Source organism: Aristolochia californica, unplaced genomic scaffold, assembly GCF_029961685.1.
Source record: "Aristolochia californica isolate CCGP_79_NKW_82.1479 unplaced genomic scaffold, dmAriCali1.0.hap1 SCAF_14, whole genome shotgun sequence".
In the NCBI taxonomy this organism is placed as follows: Eukaryota; Viridiplantae; Streptophyta; class Magnoliopsida; order Piperales; family Aristolochiaceae; genus Aristolochia; species Aristolochia californica.
The window spans coordinates 822,548-839,143 of record NW_027181815.1 but is presented as its reverse complement, the minus strand read 5'-3'; the positions used below and the strand labels follow the sequence as shown (position 1 = coordinate 839,143).

The following is a 16,596-nucleotide window of genomic DNA, read 5'->3' as shown; positions in this document are numbered from 1 at the left end:
CATGGCATAAGAATATTCTAAATTATTATATTTTTCTTTTAAAAAAAATTGAAAACTTGTTTCTATTTTTCATATGTAATTTTTGATTTTTTTAAAGGCTATGTAGACTTATATAACTTAAAATATACTTATTTTAAATTATTATTTTTATTATTCATTTTCATATTTATTTGTATCAATTAATATGTGCAAAAGACATTGCATTAAAAATATATAAACATATAATATAATAATGTAATAATGTCCATTATATGGCACTCAAGTCTAGGTTGCACTCAATTTTTTCTTTGGTAGTTAAAAAAATGTCATTTATTTCATTATATTATCGCAATTATCTTAATTTTATCATTAAAAATAAGATAAATTTAAAAAAATAACATCAACTTAAATGCATATGATAATAAATAAAATTAGAATAAGAAGATTTATTTTTTAAAAAAATTACCTTTAAATTTGATTATTTAGCCTGAATCAGAACAGGTATTTGAAACCGAATGAAGTGAAACTGGCCCATGTTTTCCATCAAAGCTGCTTGGTTCTTAAACCTTGCTTGAGATAATGTCCTCAAATTTTGAGGACAATGTCACCTACTGACTGCACTAGCTGATGCTTCTTTACAGGACATGAGAGAAGATCCTAGTTCATCAAATCCATTACAGCTTCATGAACTAATGCCTCTATAATCTGCTTCTCCACTTCACCCACAATTTGTTCCATCTCTTCCAAGTACAATCCATTCAACCAACCCAAATCCCAAATGCCATTGACCACCATATTACTGCACATGAGGTCTCTCTCCAGCATCAAATAGAGATTCTCTGTTCTAAAACTATCGTTGCAAATCTTACTGTAACTTCTCAAATTTCCAATCCCATTAATCAATTCCTCCACCAAATGATGAAAAGTTAATCTCACTTGACACTGCAGGTGGGACTTAATTGGGTGGCGACCAAAGGCCATTTGGCGGCTTTTACGTCCCATGAGCTCATCTGCACAGTCCAACAGGAGTCTTGTGGTGATCTTTTCTAGTTCATCTACCTTGCTAGTTTGGTGTATCAAAGGTTGGTTGCAGTGAAATTGGAACAGCTCTTCGGCACAGTTGATGAATGATGGGCTGCTCAAAAGCAGAAACTTCAAATCATCCTTAGAGGATTTGTTGATGGGAAGACTGTCCGAAAGGAGTTGCTTGGAGTCTTCAATTGACTTGTAGCCTTCTGCAAGAACAGCCACTGGCAAGTCTTGAGAAAGGGGTTTCAGTTGACATTCATTGTGAGCTGAACTCAGAAAAGACGGTTGCATCCCAGTTAAGCCCAGCAGAATTCTTAATAACTAATGCACTTCTAAACATTTTCTAAATGATTCACAGAGAGCAATATATACATGCATAGAACATTCCTACTCCTACAAAAAAACAGAACATTTACTTTTTGTCCAGGTCTGAGGTCTTCATAAAGATAGAAGATAAACCAATTTCAAGGAGCTCTAAGTTTCTAGATTGATAATATTAAACAATAATACCAACAAACAAATAAGTAGATCAAACCAATGCAAATAAAACGATCAATCAAACGAATAAATTAAACAAAAATGTCTCCTAGCTCGATATGCAAGTGGTGATTACAAACAAATGAATTAAGTGACTTTAACACTTCTGACTTCATATGTAAAAACACAAAGATACACAATGAAAAGTGCATGTAAATCATTTTGTTGTATGCAAGAAGACATTGCCAATTGCACAATAAGCTCGCAATACTGACAAACGTAAGCAGAAATATTTTCATAACGTGCTAGTATGGATTATACTTAGAAAAGACAGAACAAGCAAGATATCTTCCTGGATGTCTTCTTGATTTGTTCAAGAAATGAATCATAACAATTCTTGATGTAGATATATGAATATCCAGGAAGGAGCAGAAGCCACTTTTCTACATCATGAAAACATCAACTAAACTATTATAATCAAACTGAAGTCAGCCATACACATAATTTCACTACTACAAAGCAATTAGGTACCTTCAATTGGCATTTCAACATCCTCTTGCATTGTCTCCATGTTGGCTTCATCAGTAGGCAATGTGCTAGTGGATGCTGAAAGATTGTCAACTGGATTATCAGAATTAGTTTCCTTGTCATCGACTTGGCTCTGTTTGTTCTTTATCTGCACAAGAAAAACAACTAGTAATTTTTCTTAAATGAATCATTTAAGATTTTCATTTGGGAGCAGTTTGGAGTATGACTTTAGGAACAGTGTACCACTTCTAAACTGAGAAGCTTGTCTGGCTATTTAACCTACAAGATCAAATACACAATTGGTTTCTTCCCCTGCTAGTAGCCTTTTGTTTTGTTTCTTTTCCTTTATAACATTTTTGGTCAACAATAAGTTCACAAGGTTTAAAACATGCCGACAGAAGATATGTGAAAAGATTTCTTTGCAAATAATTAATAGCGAAAAGACATCCAAGCCAAATGGAATTATATATTATCTTTCCACATTCACACAATAAAAAAGTGAAAGGAAAACTTACATCCAACTCCACTGCAGTGAATCTCCTCGTCACCTTTGGCATTTTTCTTTTTGTTTTCCTAGTCTGATTAGTGGAAATCTGTACATGTTTTGTTGAATGTTTGGCTAAGTCTGTCTGCTGAACTGGAGAAACTTCAAGCCTCCTTGTCTTGGAGAGGAATGTCTTTCCCTGAGATTTTAAAGTTTGAGAGTTTTTAGTATTCTCTTCTCGGGATGAGTTTCTTGCATCTGCTACACCCTTGGGCATCTTTTCAGCCTTTTTCAGAATCTTGCTTGCTTCCTTCTTAAGTGGTCTGGAACTATAGGAAACAGAATCTCTGCCAGTCCCAGAAGCATTTTCATCATTTTGCTTAATCTCTCTATCCTCCTTTGCAACTTCTCTCAGTGAAGGTTTGGAGTCAAAAGCTCTATATTGTTTAACCAGCTCCTCTGTTTGAATTTCATCTTTCCCGTAGCTAGAAATTTCATCTTTCCCATAGCCATAAGGACGCAATGGCTTTATGATCACAATAGGTGGCTTTTCGGTATTCAATTTCTGAGTCCTTGCACCCAGAAAATCTGTACAAAATTTAAGATCTCCACTATGATTACTCTTCAGAAGTCCCTTAAACTGCATACTATCAAGTATTTCTTTCAAAGCCTTTCTCCCTGGATCCCCATTATCATCAATCATTTGTGGCTTCTTCACCTTAGGCCTCTCAATATCAATAATAGAAGTCCACTGAGAACTTTTCTTAGTCTTGCATTCCTTTTTCTTGGTTTCTGCTGTTTCTGATGGGAGTGTTTCAAGTCCCAAGAGTTTAGCAATCAAATTGGGCGACTTAGCCTTCTTTGGTTCATCCAGAAGATTTAGATCACTTGAATTCTTGCACCCACCATCTGAAGGAGCAGAAAATTGTCTACCCGAACTCGATGAACAGACATCTGGAGGACAACCGGATTGTTTCCGAGCTGAAAAAGGCTTTCCTTCATCAGAAGGGGACGAATGGGCTGGTATCAGATTTTGCTTGGAAAGACTGTCTCTGATCACATTCTTGAGCTCCTCCCTACGGTTTCCTGAAAACCCATCAAATGAAATATGTGGATTATCAGAGTTTAGCCTGGAACTATAATTTCTAAATCTGTCCAAACCCGGCTTTTGAGCATTAGCATCTTCTTCTCGGAACGAACTTTCTTCAGTGGCCAGCAAGTGTTGCCTGGAAAGACTCTCTCTTATCACATTTTTTAGGTCCTGAACAGAATTTTTGGACCCATCCACTGAAAGCCTCGGATTCTCCATTTTCTTCCCATACCTGGCATATCTACTGAAACCTATACTATCTATACCGGTATCTTTTCCAGCGTCTCGTTCAAACTCGGGTCTGGAGTTTTTCTTCAAACCAGCAATGAAATTCGAAGCTTCTTGCAACTTCCCAAGCATGATTAGTGATTCCTGAAGATCCAAAGCACCTCTAAGCAAATCCCTTGCTATGCTCTGAGACTGCCCAAGTGAATCCTTGCCCTTTGACCACGACTCCATCGTTTCCTTAAGCTTCTCAACCTCCTTAGAAACTTGTGAGAGCTGAAAGCTGGACGAGCTCTGAGATTCACCAATTCTTGTGTCCAACTTAGTCTTCATTTTGTGCTCACAAATGGAAGCCTCTGTCCGATCTTCTAGAATTATCCTTTTTTCTATGATACGTTCCGTCGTCAGAGAAGACGTTTTGGACCTTCTTCTTGTCTCATATTGATCGATACAGTTTGAATTTTCAGTAGGGACATGAACACTCTTTTTTTGCGATCTGTAAATAACTGGGTTTTTGTTGCCTTGAGGCATATTCTATAAGAGAAAAGACATTGACAAGGTCAGATGCAAAGAAAGTATCAAACTTGATGGTACCCAGGATGAACTAAGAGTATAATCAACAACTAAATAGTTTCGAACATCAAAGACGTAAAGAAAAGAAGATGCGTCTGCCATAGTCTGATTAGAGAAGAAGAAAACAAATAAAAAAACTGAAGCTACACTTGCATTTTTTTATTGAAAACTTTCTCAGAGATGGAATGAAGGATGAGCTAAAATTTTGTTTAACGTTGCTAGTTCCAGTAAAAAATAAATAAAAAATTTCCGAGTGCCGAACCCTACAGAGGAAGAAGAAAAACCCACCTGCAAATTTGCAGTAAAAATTTCAAACTTCAGAAGCTGGCTCAACTGCAACCGCTTCAGGAGAACCCGCCTACCAACTCCTCATTGTAAGCTCGTAGCTTGGAAGATTTAGAACCGCAGATACCCACAAGGCACATTGACTTTCTAACCCATTCCCATCGCAGAGCAATTAAGAAGAAAGCTTGGAAGGTGCCAAGCAAGGGAGCAAGAAACCAAGGAAGAAGAGAAGTTGAATAAGTACAATGAAATGCTGGTCAGAAACTCCCATTTACAATTTACTGAGCTGAACTAGAAGCTTTTCATGAAAAGATTATTCTTTCAAAGAGAAGAAACATGTAAATGAGTTGCAGCCTCGCTGTAAAAGCCACTCTTTCTTTAATGGAAAAGCATCAATATCACGTAATCGTTTTAGTCTGGCGTTTCCGGAGTCCAGAAACTCCATATTCCAGACCTACCCAAGCGAAGCTACTACATTCAATTGCCAGAAATGGATCAGTTAATCCGAGTTAGATTTTTCTCTGTTTGGACTTCTCATCTGGTCTTTCGGAGCTGATGAAACGAAAGACGACTGAAGGATCAAAACAATAAAAACCAAAGCCGTCCAGAATTAGTCATTGGATCAGTTAATATTCTACTAAATGGTTAAATTAATTAGTCTGCATTAATGCAATATTCAAATGACCATTAAGAATTTACATTCATTCAAAAAACAAAAACCGAGATTTAATATTTTCACTAATCATATTAGTTCATAGATTCGTTTTCTATAAATTTTTAGATCACATATTGGATTCAATCTAATAATGCCAAGGATTACAGAAGCTGGTGGCGACAAAAAGGCGCAAGCCGTAGTTGGAGGAATGTCCACGTCAGGATGTGAATTCAAATCTGGAGCGCGGAAGAGGAAAAACGTTAAAGAGGCTGCTTGTGTTAACTGGTCAAATCCTATTTGATCGATCTGACTCGGATTTTCAAGTACCCGAGTCAGATTTGAGTCCCAAAGGGAAATCCCGGCGTGCGACTCATTTGAGTCTTTCCGTTCTGGTGAGATTTGAATGTGGTAAGGTTTGCTCCAGATTAATTTGTAGATTTGTTCCCTAGCCGACATGTCTCTTCGACCGTACGAAGGGCGGACGGGCTACCGCCAAACGCCGGTTGCCACCCGTTGGGGATTCGAAATATAAATGCGGACAGCCACAAACACATAATGACCTTTCAAAACTGACGGCGGATATCTCGTCTCCCTTTCAAACCCCGAATACGTTCAGCCGTTCGATCAGATGTAACCTGCTTGACATTGAAGCGTAGGGTTTGAACTAGCCGAGTCCGCCTCTTTTGGTTTAAAAATCTACCGGCTATGCTGAAAGGCCCTTCACTCTGTAGTGTTGACTGTGCATCCTCTCTCTCTCTCTCTTGCTGCGTCTCTTTGAGCAGTCGCAGATCGGAGGAGATTCAGCGGGCGGGGCGTCAGATCGTGTGAATTTTTTCGATCTTGGTGGCGATGCAGCGTTCGTAATCTGTGTTAAAAGGTATCGTTAATTCCAATTTTGGAGTGGGTCAAAATTGGTCGACTTGAACTCGGGTCTGTCGAGGAAAAGGGCAATTAGGTTAAAGTGTTAGTCTATTTTTTCGTTTGAGATTCGAAGGGCTTTGATCCATCCAATCGATGGGTTTAGTTAATTTGGCTTAGGAATTCTTTCTTAGCCGCACAGATTGTGCTTGTTTTTTTTCAAGCCTTGATTATTTTGCTTAATTTTTTCTCCGAAACTAGCAATTCCACATTGTGCTTTCTTGTCGTGAAAATGGAGAGCTTCTTTCTGTTATTTTTTCATTTCGTTGTCGACCACCGTTTGCCTTTCTTGATCAGCTAGATTTCGAATTCATAGGTATATTCCCAAATTTTCTTTTGATTCCGTTCGGAGTGGTGGGTGTTAGTACCTTCTCCCTTCTTTCAATTATCTTACTTCCCGTAAGCGGACATTACAAGTCTGAATGGAAATTTAACTTGTACCCAGCCCACCTTAACTGCTCTCTCGTGTCATTTGAAATAGCGTTCTTTTATTTCACTTTTTCTTGTAAATAACAGCCCACTTAAGCTAATTATTCTAATTCTTAACTGGTAGTTTGGATTTTAAATCTATAAATGGGATTTTTGGTTACTCAACCTCTATCGGTTAGGGTCTGATATCATTAAACACTAGATGCTGGATATCTAAGGAAGGAGGTTTATTTCTAAAAGAATCCATCTGAAACTTCTTTGAAAATATGATTTTAACCTTTGATGAGGAAGTTCCAGCCTTTAATGAACATCTTTCTACATACATATTTTGCTTTGAGTTGGTAAATAAATCTCTTTGAAGATAATTTGTTCTTTTGGAGTTCAGAGGCTTGGCTGCTGTCCTTTATCCCATCACTTGAATCTCCCCGTTTCCTTGATAAAATTTGGGGAGATCACTGCCTCTCTTTGGGCTGCATTTAAGTGTTTATCGTTGTTTTCAAGATGTTCTTTTCTCCCTAATAGTGCTTTATTTCTGTTTATGCGACATGAGTGTTATTTTCTTTCATGTGCCAATTTCATTTTGTCCATTATCCTTTGTTTAACCATATAGGGAGGCTTGATGATGATTTGGAGGGCAGATTCTGGAAATAGCTACAGAACTGGGATTTGTTTATGTTACTACTCTTTCCAAGCAAGGAATGATGGCAAGTGACAGGTCAAGGAACACCAAGAGAGGTGAAATTGTTGTAGCTGATCCCGTTGATAGGAGCAATGGAGGTTTGCAGAAACCACGACCATTGCATGGGTACTTTTCTATAAGATGTTCTTGTGCATGGTTCTTTTTTCTTTTGGTAGGCATTGGTATTGCAGTTTAGGATGACTGTATTTCTCCCTCTCCTCTGACTATCATTAGTGGATGGCATGCTTATTTACTTCAGTTTAGAGAATGATTATTCGTTTATTTATTTATTTAGTTGTTTTGAATTGAGGACACTCAATTGTTCCTTTTTCTCTTGCTCTTCAAGCTTCACTATTTTAAGGATGCAGCAATGCTGATGGCCATCAGTTCGACTGAGAGAGGGCTCACTTTCTTATCTTGATGTAACTTGTAGGAGGACCAGTGGCCCAACAAGGAGATCCACAAAGGGCCAGTGGACGTCTGAAGAGGTAATCATATTACACAAGACAGTACTATGGGAGTAAGCTAAGTGTCATGATACATGAATCTTGTGCTCATGTGGGAACTGAAAAGCATTCAAAATTCATTGAAAGAATTTATATAATTTCAACTTTTCTGGGTACAATGCTAGGCTTTCATTTATTTATAGACTTTCTGAACGTCTTTGCAATTTTTAAGCTTGATCTGTTGTAACATGTATCTGTCTTCTCTTTAGAGATCTGCTGTAAACTGTTTTTTCACACTCTGCACATGGTTTTCTACTATTTTTAACATGTTTATGAGTTGGGTTATTGGTGCTCTTTGCAGGATGCATTGTTGTGCAAAGCTGTACAGCGTTATAAGGGACGAAATTGGAAGAAAATAGGTGTATTTTTTGTTATATTTATTTTCTTGCGCAATCTCTATTTAGATACAACTTACTTCATGATCTTAGTGCATATTTCATTTTTTTGTTCCCTGTTGCCCATTACCGGCTATTTTTCTCATTTTCCCCATAAGTTTTGACCTGTTTCTTAGTTTAATGCTTTTATTTTAGTTTATTTCTATTTATTATTTAACTGTTGTCCATAACCAAGTTCTAGAGCAAGCCTGATAGCCAAGCATGAGAATTCTAATCTTTTATACCTTTTTGTTGATATTCTGCAGCTGAATGCTTTACAGATAGGACTGATGTTCAGTGCCTGCACAGATGGCAAAAGGTTCTGAATCCTGAACTTGTGAAGGGGCCATGGTCAAAGGAGGTAAATGTTATTAAGTAAAAAACTGGAATCTCCACAAAATCCTATTCAGAGGTGGACGTATTGGTGTCATGCGATGTGTAACATCCAATACATCTTGGATTGGAGGGTAATGTTAATGTTACATTACTCTTTCAAGATTAATCATGCATTACAGCCTGTATAACGGATTTCACGTAATGTGTAACGTCCACACGGATGCCAGAAATGATGTGCCCACCCCTGATCACAGAACCATTCTTTTCTGTTTTTCTATTCCTTGGGAATAAATCTTGATATTCTTTCTATTAACTTACAGGAAGATGAGATAATAATTGAACTGGTAAATAAATATGGAGCAAAAAAATGGTCTACAATAGCCCAAGCATTGCCTGGTCGCATTGGGAAGCAGTGCCGAGAAAGGTAAATAAATACTCCAGGCTTATAATTGTACACTACAGAGTTCCAAAATGGCTTCCGTTGCCTTTATAACTTATGCTAGTTCTTTCCTCTTATCGTTATTTTGGGACCTTTATTTTTTATTTGTTTGAAGATAGCTAATTTATCTTATAGATTGGATCTTTGATCTAATTTGAACTTTCATTTTGTCATCTTATAATATACATATATATATATATATATATATTGCTATTTTAGAAGCCTTTCTTTGCTTGCAGTGAAATTAGGCAGTTCTAAGTCTTACTATAAAAGTACTTGTAGGAAAACTCTCCAGTTTCCTTTTGTCATAATTATTATTACCTTTCTATATTTGCTAAAATATTTCTTCAAACAAAGAAATTCTGGTCTCAATCAGCTTTTCACGTAAGTTTGGAGATGTTTATGCCTTGAAATATGCTCGGAAAAAGGAGTTTTCTAACTGTCATAAGCCATCGATTTTTCTTTCCTTTTCACAGAAATTTGCTTTAAGTAGGTTTTCTTGGGTAAGGTTCCAAATGATTTACAAATGTGACTGTAACCTTAAGGTGGGTTCATGTTCTGGTGGTGCTATCCTAATTGACTTGGTTGAACTACTTAGATCTTCAGCCCATGACTGAATGCCATGTGCCTCTAGTAAATAAGTGGAAGATTCGGGATTTGTCTTTTTTCAGAAGACACCAATGGATTATTTAGGTCACATTTTAATTGATGGACCTAGTGGTTTCACATTCCATGATTCACCTCATAGTCTTCCACAGAAATATTAATCCAACTGTACGTATCCACATTGGGTCCTGATTCCGATCTTGCTTTAAAAATGTTCTTTTTGGTGTTACTGTAGTCTTCTGGATTGAGGTACCAGTTTAGTTTTCTTTTGAACCTCAGGATTTTTCTTGATTTTAACTTAATAATGAATTTATAAAAAGACTAACACTAATAATAAAACTTTCAGGTGGCACAACCATCTTAACCCTGCCATAAACAAAGAAGCATGGACGCAAGAGGAGGAGCTGGCATTGATTCAGGCTCATCAAATTTATGGGAACAAGTGGGCAGAGTTGACGAAATTCCTGCCTGGAAGGTAATTGTAGTTTCAGGAAAACAGTTCTGGGCTGTCAAATAGTGTAACTGAAACTGTTAGAGCAAATGATTCATTTATCTTTCTTCTTACCATTTATTTCACTCATTATTTGCTGTCTTTGGCAATGTGATTATTGTATGCTGATCTTCACTCTGGTCATCAGGACAGACAATGCAATAAAGAACCACTGGAACAGCTCCGTGAAAAAGAAGTTGGATTCATACTTGGCATCAGGTCTGCTTGCGCAGTTTCGAGGTCTCCCTCTTCGTGTGGAGAACTCAGGACCATGTGCTTCCTCCTCTACTTCAGCAAAACAGCGGGGCAGCGGAGAAGATAGTGTCAAAGACGGAGCAGAACATGAAGAAATATCTGAATGTAGTCAAGGTTCCTCTGCTGTTGTTGTTTATCAGCCTGAGGAGTTCAAGCTGAGAGAAGAGCCTGCTCAAAACTCCCTTTCATCTGGTGGTGGTTCTGAGGAACATGCTGCCAAGAAGGAAAAGAATCACTGTGTCTCATGTTTACCTTGTGGTATGGCATACTCTTTGAAAGCTCCTGAACAGAATACTTTGTGCAAGGCTGGAAGACCTGGAAGTGAGATTTACCAGTTGTGCTCAGATGACCATCAAGATATCCATGCCTCTACTACATTGGGGAGTATCAGTATGGGTTTGATTAAAAAAACGGATGATGGCTTCGTATCTGAAGATAATGGTATGAATCAACTCACAGAGACTGGGATTTGCAGTGAATTTTCTGTGGGAGATCCTTTGGAGGGATCAAGTATTATCAACTTGAGGGATAGCTGTGTTGGTCAACTTCTTTGTGAATCTGAAATACAGGGTTCAGATATGACAGATCATAACCTCGATTCATGTTCTCAACTGTATTATGACCAGACACCATCTCAGACATTAGATGTTTCTGGCTGCCAAAATATGTATACTGTTGTTTCTCCTTCTCTAATTTGTCCTGATGGAAGGGTCATCCTCAGGAGTGAGGACACGGGGGTCAGAGACATATCAACTGGATTGCAAGATTTGGAGCTCATGTCGTGCCCATCAGATAATTTCATTTATCCAGACAGTTCTATTTCTTCTCCTTGTGGTGGTGATAGGGCTAAAACTTACATATCCATGGAAAGAGCTCAGGAAATTGAACCACCAAAACAGGTGCCAGTAAATGCTTTTGGTTCTGCAGCCAACAATACTGGTGAGACTGTTGCTTGTATGGATGGAAACATGACTCCGAAGAAGGAACAGTGTCATGATTCTGGAGGTCTGTTTTATGAGCCTCCACGTTTTCCAAGCCTGGATATTCCCTTTGTCAGCTGTGACCTGATACAATCAGGTAGTGAGGCTTATAGTCCACTAGGGATCCGACAACTGATGATGTCCTCAATGAATTGCTCATCTCCATATAGGTTATGGGAATCACCTTCTCATGATAAGAGTCCTGAAGCAGTCCTAAAGAGTGCCGCCAAGAGCTTCATGTGCACTCCTTCTATTCTAAGGAAACGGCACCGTGATCTCTTGTCACCATTGCAAGAAAAGAAGAGAGAAAAAAAACTTGGAAGAGAATGCTCCCGCTTGGATGTTATATTCGATGAAGTTGGTGTTTCTAAAGCGTCCTTGTCCACAATTGAGACAGCTGTCTTTTCTCCCTCTTGCCTGAAAAAGAATCCTGTAGCTTCCCCCAGAGAAAAGGAGAATCAAGTCGACCCTTGTGAGGGTAAAACTATGTTTCCTGATTTCAGGTCATTCGAAAAAGTTTTTGATGCAAATAAGTCCCAGAACAAGGCTGACACCAATGCTACAAACAAAGAAGTAAGTCTCCTATGTTCCTGTACAAGTAGTTTTTATGGTTTGAAACTGGACTCTCTAATGGCCATAGGGAGGTTGTTGTGCTGCCATATTATGTATTGATTTCTGTTTTCTTTTCTTCTGTAATATTTTTGGTTAGTTTTATTCATTCAAATTAGGTTAGGATGTATTTCCTATTCTCTCTCTCTCTCTCTCTCTCTCTCTCTCTCTCTCTCTCTCTCACCCCCACCACCCCACCCACACACATGCTCACTCTATAATTTGACTCTCTTCAATTCCTATGTTCTAGTTGCTGGGGTTTTCACTTGCTTGAATGTAATAGAAGAATATTTGTGTCAGTTGGAGCAGACCACAGGAGTGCTAGTTGAGTGCAACCGGAATGATGCAAGGATAAGCTCTGCTGCTCAAGACGTTGGTGCTAGGTCTCCCAAAGCTAAAGTTTCCACAATGTCAGAGGTCACTTCAAACCAGAGAGAACATTCTACAGATCCATGTTTCTCTAGCCTATTTTCACCTAATAGTGTTGAAAAGAAGCGCAACCACCATTTGCTGGTCCCACACCCCTTGCAAATTAAAGTTGAGAAGGATGGGTTGACCAGTGATATTACTGGCATTGAAAATATCAGCATGTATGATCTGCGGTTGCTTATAGTATGCCTTTTATTATTCTCTGTTGCAGTTAAATACAGTCATTGGTTAACAATAATATAATTTTTTTTTCTCCATTCAAATGAATTATGACAAATTGGGGCTAGACATTTCAAATTCCAAATAAATATTATACAACAACGACATTATGATTGCAAGGAAGATAGTGAATGGAGCTTATAATATTCGCTAAATGGTTGTTCTAAAATTTTTTTCCATGTTCTAGCAAATATTTTTCACTTCTCTTAGAAAATCCTTTCTAGTTTACAAGGACTAGTGTGCCTAAAAATGATGGCAGAGAACCTTCTCTTTCTGTCTGTCTAACATTTTGTTTTGGTGGCTAATCATCACCATGTATGGCAATTTTGTCTTTTTTTATACATTAAAGCATATTGTAATCATTGGTTTTCTGCTTCTAATTTTTTGTCACAGATTTGCTGACACACCTGGCATGAAAAGAGGGTTTGAATCTCCTTCAGCATGGAAGTCACCTTGGTTTATGAGTCCTTTTTTTTCAGGACAAAGGTTTGATACAGATATTAGCTTTGAGGTATGCAAATCTCTACATTATTTCTTCCTTTATGAATTTGTTTTGTGCTTCTCTTGATTTGTTCCTTATAGTTTCTACTCACTATTCTTTTATTTTATATGTACGCATGATAACGATCTCCTGATTTACTATCATGATTGGCAAAGAAAATCATTTTCTTTTTATCCTGTTGTTGTTCATGTGTTGCATTTAATTTTTTAGAGTTGTACAATAGACCTGATTGAAGTTGCCAAAGGATTCCAGGTCTTGAAAACTCCTTCGATAGTAGAGATAGTAGTAGGTGGATTTTGTTCGAGAAAAAAAGTTGTTTCTATTTTTTGACTACTGACCTTCTTGTTTCTGAAACTATTGCTTTTATCTGAAGAGTTCATGAGGTTAATCTTGACGCTTCTGGGTGTCAAGCTCCCCTTGTTATCATTGTGAGGTCTCATGCTTTGTTTGGACTAGTTTTTGGTAAAATATTTGTCAAAATGGATTTCTTACTGGCAGCTCTTGTGAATTTGAAATTTTCATCTATGAAGTACTGAAGTATTTTTTCCATGATATTTTTTTCTCTGCTTGTAAAAATTTGTTGCAGGATTTGGGTTTTTTTATGAGTCCAGGCAATGGAAGCTTTGATGCAATTGGGTTGATGAAACAGTTGAGTGAGCACACTGCTACTGCATTTGCTGAGGCTCAAGAGGTTTTATCTAGTGGAACTCGTGCTGATGCATCTGCTTCCCTTGTAAATGAAAAACTTCCTGACGACCAAATTTCTTCACACAAGAACCTCAATGATGGGATGAAAAATGTGATTTTCTGAAGCCTTGTCTGAATTATTTTTATTGTCTAGTTTTAGATAGGAAATCTTGGGTGATGCTTGTACCGAGCCATGGAGCACAACGCCAGGTAACGATATTGTGTGTCCACCGATGGAATATGGTAGCCTTCTCTGGAGAGTAAAGGTTCTCTGGGGTGCTATACTGTGAGAAAGCACCTCTTGTGTTTTTTTTTTTTCAACTTGATATTTAATCTCAGATCACTATTTATGACATTGAATTTTGGCATTGACGAAATCAATCTTCATTTGGAGGCAGGCTCTCCCATCTGAGCGTCGGGTACTTGATTTCAGTGGCTGTGGGACCCCAAGCAAATCAGTGGAAGGCAGGAAGTTGCATGGTCCAGGAACTGAGATGAGTCTATCAAGTCCGTCTTCGTATCGGCTGAAAGGTTGCAGATAATAGGCTGTTGTGGTCTTCGTTCTCAGGCCACCTTGTTGTTATCGGTTGGATGAAAAAACGCGACTGTAAAAAACATGTACCCTCATGTATTCCTGGAGTTCGTCAGCTTCTTTCTCTTTCTAAGCTCCAGAACCTGATTTTGGATTGCAGGAACGTTGCCAGGAGTATGGTGTAAAAAGTAAGCTTTCTCATCCCTCTTTGCACCTCTTGAGAAGAGTCCTGATTGCCAAGAGTTGCTTAGAGAGTAAACACATCTTGGGTGTCTCTTCACTTACTGTCCTGGCGTTATTCGTTTATACAAGATCCAGCTGTTGTAGTGTTGCTGCATTACTGCTACCTCTGAGTCTTTTCAACAGTTTTGCTGCAGAACAGTTGTCCCAAAATCCCCTCAAATCTACTGATTTAGAACAAGTGGGTCTTCCTTTTTGTCTCCGTTTTTCCTTTTGAATCAGAACATATTCAATTGTAAGACAGCTGATTAAACCTTCACAGTGTATGATTATCATTCTCGTCTATAGTATCAATATATGTGTATCTTATGTGTATGCATGTCTGTTATACTGTCTTTAAACAGAAAAGAATATGTAGAAGTTGGAATTCAACTTGTTTGTGGTACAAGCAACATGAAAATGACTCAAACAAGATGGAGCAAATCTTCAAAGTTTTTTAAGATAATTTACATAAAAAAAGTAGCAGTGATTACTTCATCACAAAATAATTTTTTTATTATGTAAAATACATGGGGGGTTAATAATTTTTTTTTATTTTTATAATATTTGTTTGAATAAAAATGCAATGTCATGAAAATCGCTTCACTGATCAACTTACGAAGTAAACCTGATGCAGTTAATCCTTTTTCAACCCTCATCGAGGTTTTAAGCATGAACTCAAACAAGGGACCATGTTTGATTGAACTTGGTTCAATTGGTAAAATAATATTTAAAATAAATTAATTTATTTTTACCAATTTGTTGCTTTTTTATCAGTTCTGGTAGGTAGAGGAAGAATCTCCATTGGGTGAAGCTCTGGGAGGTAGAGGAAGAAGACGCAGAAGAAGAAGGTGGGTGTGGATCAGACGCCGGGGTCGGCAGATCAGGATCCCGCTGTGGTGGAAGCGGGGTAGGCTGGGTGTGGTTCGGCTGAGGACCGTCTGCGTACAGTGGCCAAATATGCCTCAAGAGAAGAACAGCCGTGGTGGGTACTTGATCTTTGGTTGGGTTTTCATGGCGTGGGTAAGGACCCAGAAGCTGAAAGAATCAAAGGAAGGAGAGGGATTGAAAGCGCCTCTTTATTCAGAAATAAGGTCTGCAAGTCTGTGTACCGTCTGTGTCTACGACAGCTGCAAGCTCTCCGCCATAGCAGAAAAAGGTTGAAGAGATCGAGAAGAAAATGGAGGGAAATCCAAACTCGGGAAGGACGAGTGAATCCAAATTGATTCAAGGAATCTGGACCGTCCAGGTGCCTGCCTGAGGGGCCACTTTCGTTTAGCTGTAGATGGGACTAACTCGGCTCAATAGCTACTAAAGTGGACTCGGTCTAGTTCAGGAACTCCTCTGGGCTTTACATGTTTGAAGCAAAGAGGCCCAGTACTGATAGGAAAATTGTCTTGGGTCACGGCTCATCAAGGCAATGTCGTAGGCCCACCAATCCGACAGAGACGGCCTTATCGATCCAATTAAGGCCCAAGGCCCACATCAAATTTGCTATGGCTCCAAATTTTGGAACTTTGGAAGATCGTTAGTTTATTATGGTGGCTCAGTGAGTTTACTCGTGCCTCAAATGAGTCAAGTGAGTTTACTCGAGTCGACTCAATGAATTAATACTAAGAAATTTTATTGTGTTTCAATAAAATATTAGCATGTCACTTCCTCTTCTGATTTGATCTACCAACAGCTTTGTCTGATTCATCAGATTTGAAAGGTTTCGGGCCCGAATCATGAATCCTGCAAAACCCCCAATTATTTGAAAAAGAAATCAGAAGAAAACAAAAGCTAAGTTTGTTCCCTTAAAGTGGCTTCACTCGTGAAGGCCTGTTTTTTGGGTTATGTTAGTTAGGTTTTTGACATGGTATCAGAGTTGGGTATTACGTTCAACGTTTGAATCTCGACAGAAGTGATAGAGAACGAGAACGGTGGGTGTTAGAGCTATGTAGTTCCGGTCCACCTGGGTTAAGTACTATGTTTTTCACCTTTAACTGATCAGTCTATTGAATTGTATTGGCTAGGTGTTTGACACAACATATATGAATTTAATTCAATTAAATAATCTCCG

At 38.2% G+C, this 16,596-nt stretch overlaps 2 protein-coding genes across 4 annotated transcripts; one reads left to right on the top strand and one right to left on the bottom strand.

Annotated features, from left to right (window-relative positions):
* Positions 1-456: 456 nt before the first annotated feature.
* On the bottom strand, positions 457-4,103 carry LOC137950668 (uncharacterized). 2 transcript variants are annotated; one of them, XM_068797253.1, is made up of 3 exons: positions 2,529-4,103; positions 2,017-2,161; positions 457-1,274 (listed from the first exon to the last, which is right to left on the bottom strand). In XM_068797253.1, exons 1-3 carry the CDS (start codon positions 4,044-4,046, stop codon positions 637-639), a joined length of 2,301 nt encoding a protein of 766 aa, XP_068653354.1. In that variant the 5' UTR covers positions 4,047-4,103; the 3' UTR covers positions 457-636. The 2 variants fall into 2 exon arrangements, with proteins under 2 accessions (XP_068653354.1, XP_068653357.1); XM_068797256.1 differs by having other exon boundaries at positions 457-1,214.
* Positions 4,104-5,951: 1,848 nt separating this feature from the next.
* On the top strand, positions 5,952-14,862 carry LOC137949914 (transcription factor MYB3R-1-like). 2 transcript variants are annotated; one of them, XR_011111907.1, is made up of 13 exons: positions 5,952-6,202; positions 7,283-7,477; positions 7,785-7,839; positions 8,159-8,216; positions 8,498-8,592; positions 8,888-8,991; positions 9,959-10,087; positions 10,251-11,910; positions 12,247-12,536; positions 12,988-13,105; positions 13,683-13,895; positions 14,182-14,390; positions 14,476-14,862. XR_011111907.1 is itself a non-coding variant. In XM_068796158.1 (12 exons), the coding sequence occupies exons 2-12, from the start codon at positions 7,371-7,373 to the stop codon at positions 14,323-14,325; spliced, it is 2,973 nt and encodes a 990-aa protein (XP_068652259.1). In that variant the 5' UTR covers positions 5,952-6,202; positions 7,283-7,370; the 3' UTR covers positions 14,326-14,862. The 2 variants fall into 2 exon arrangements, 1 of the variants encoding a protein (XP_068652259.1); XM_068796158.1 differs by having other exon boundaries at positions 14,182-14,862.
* Positions 14,863-16,596: the final 1,734 nt, after the last annotated feature.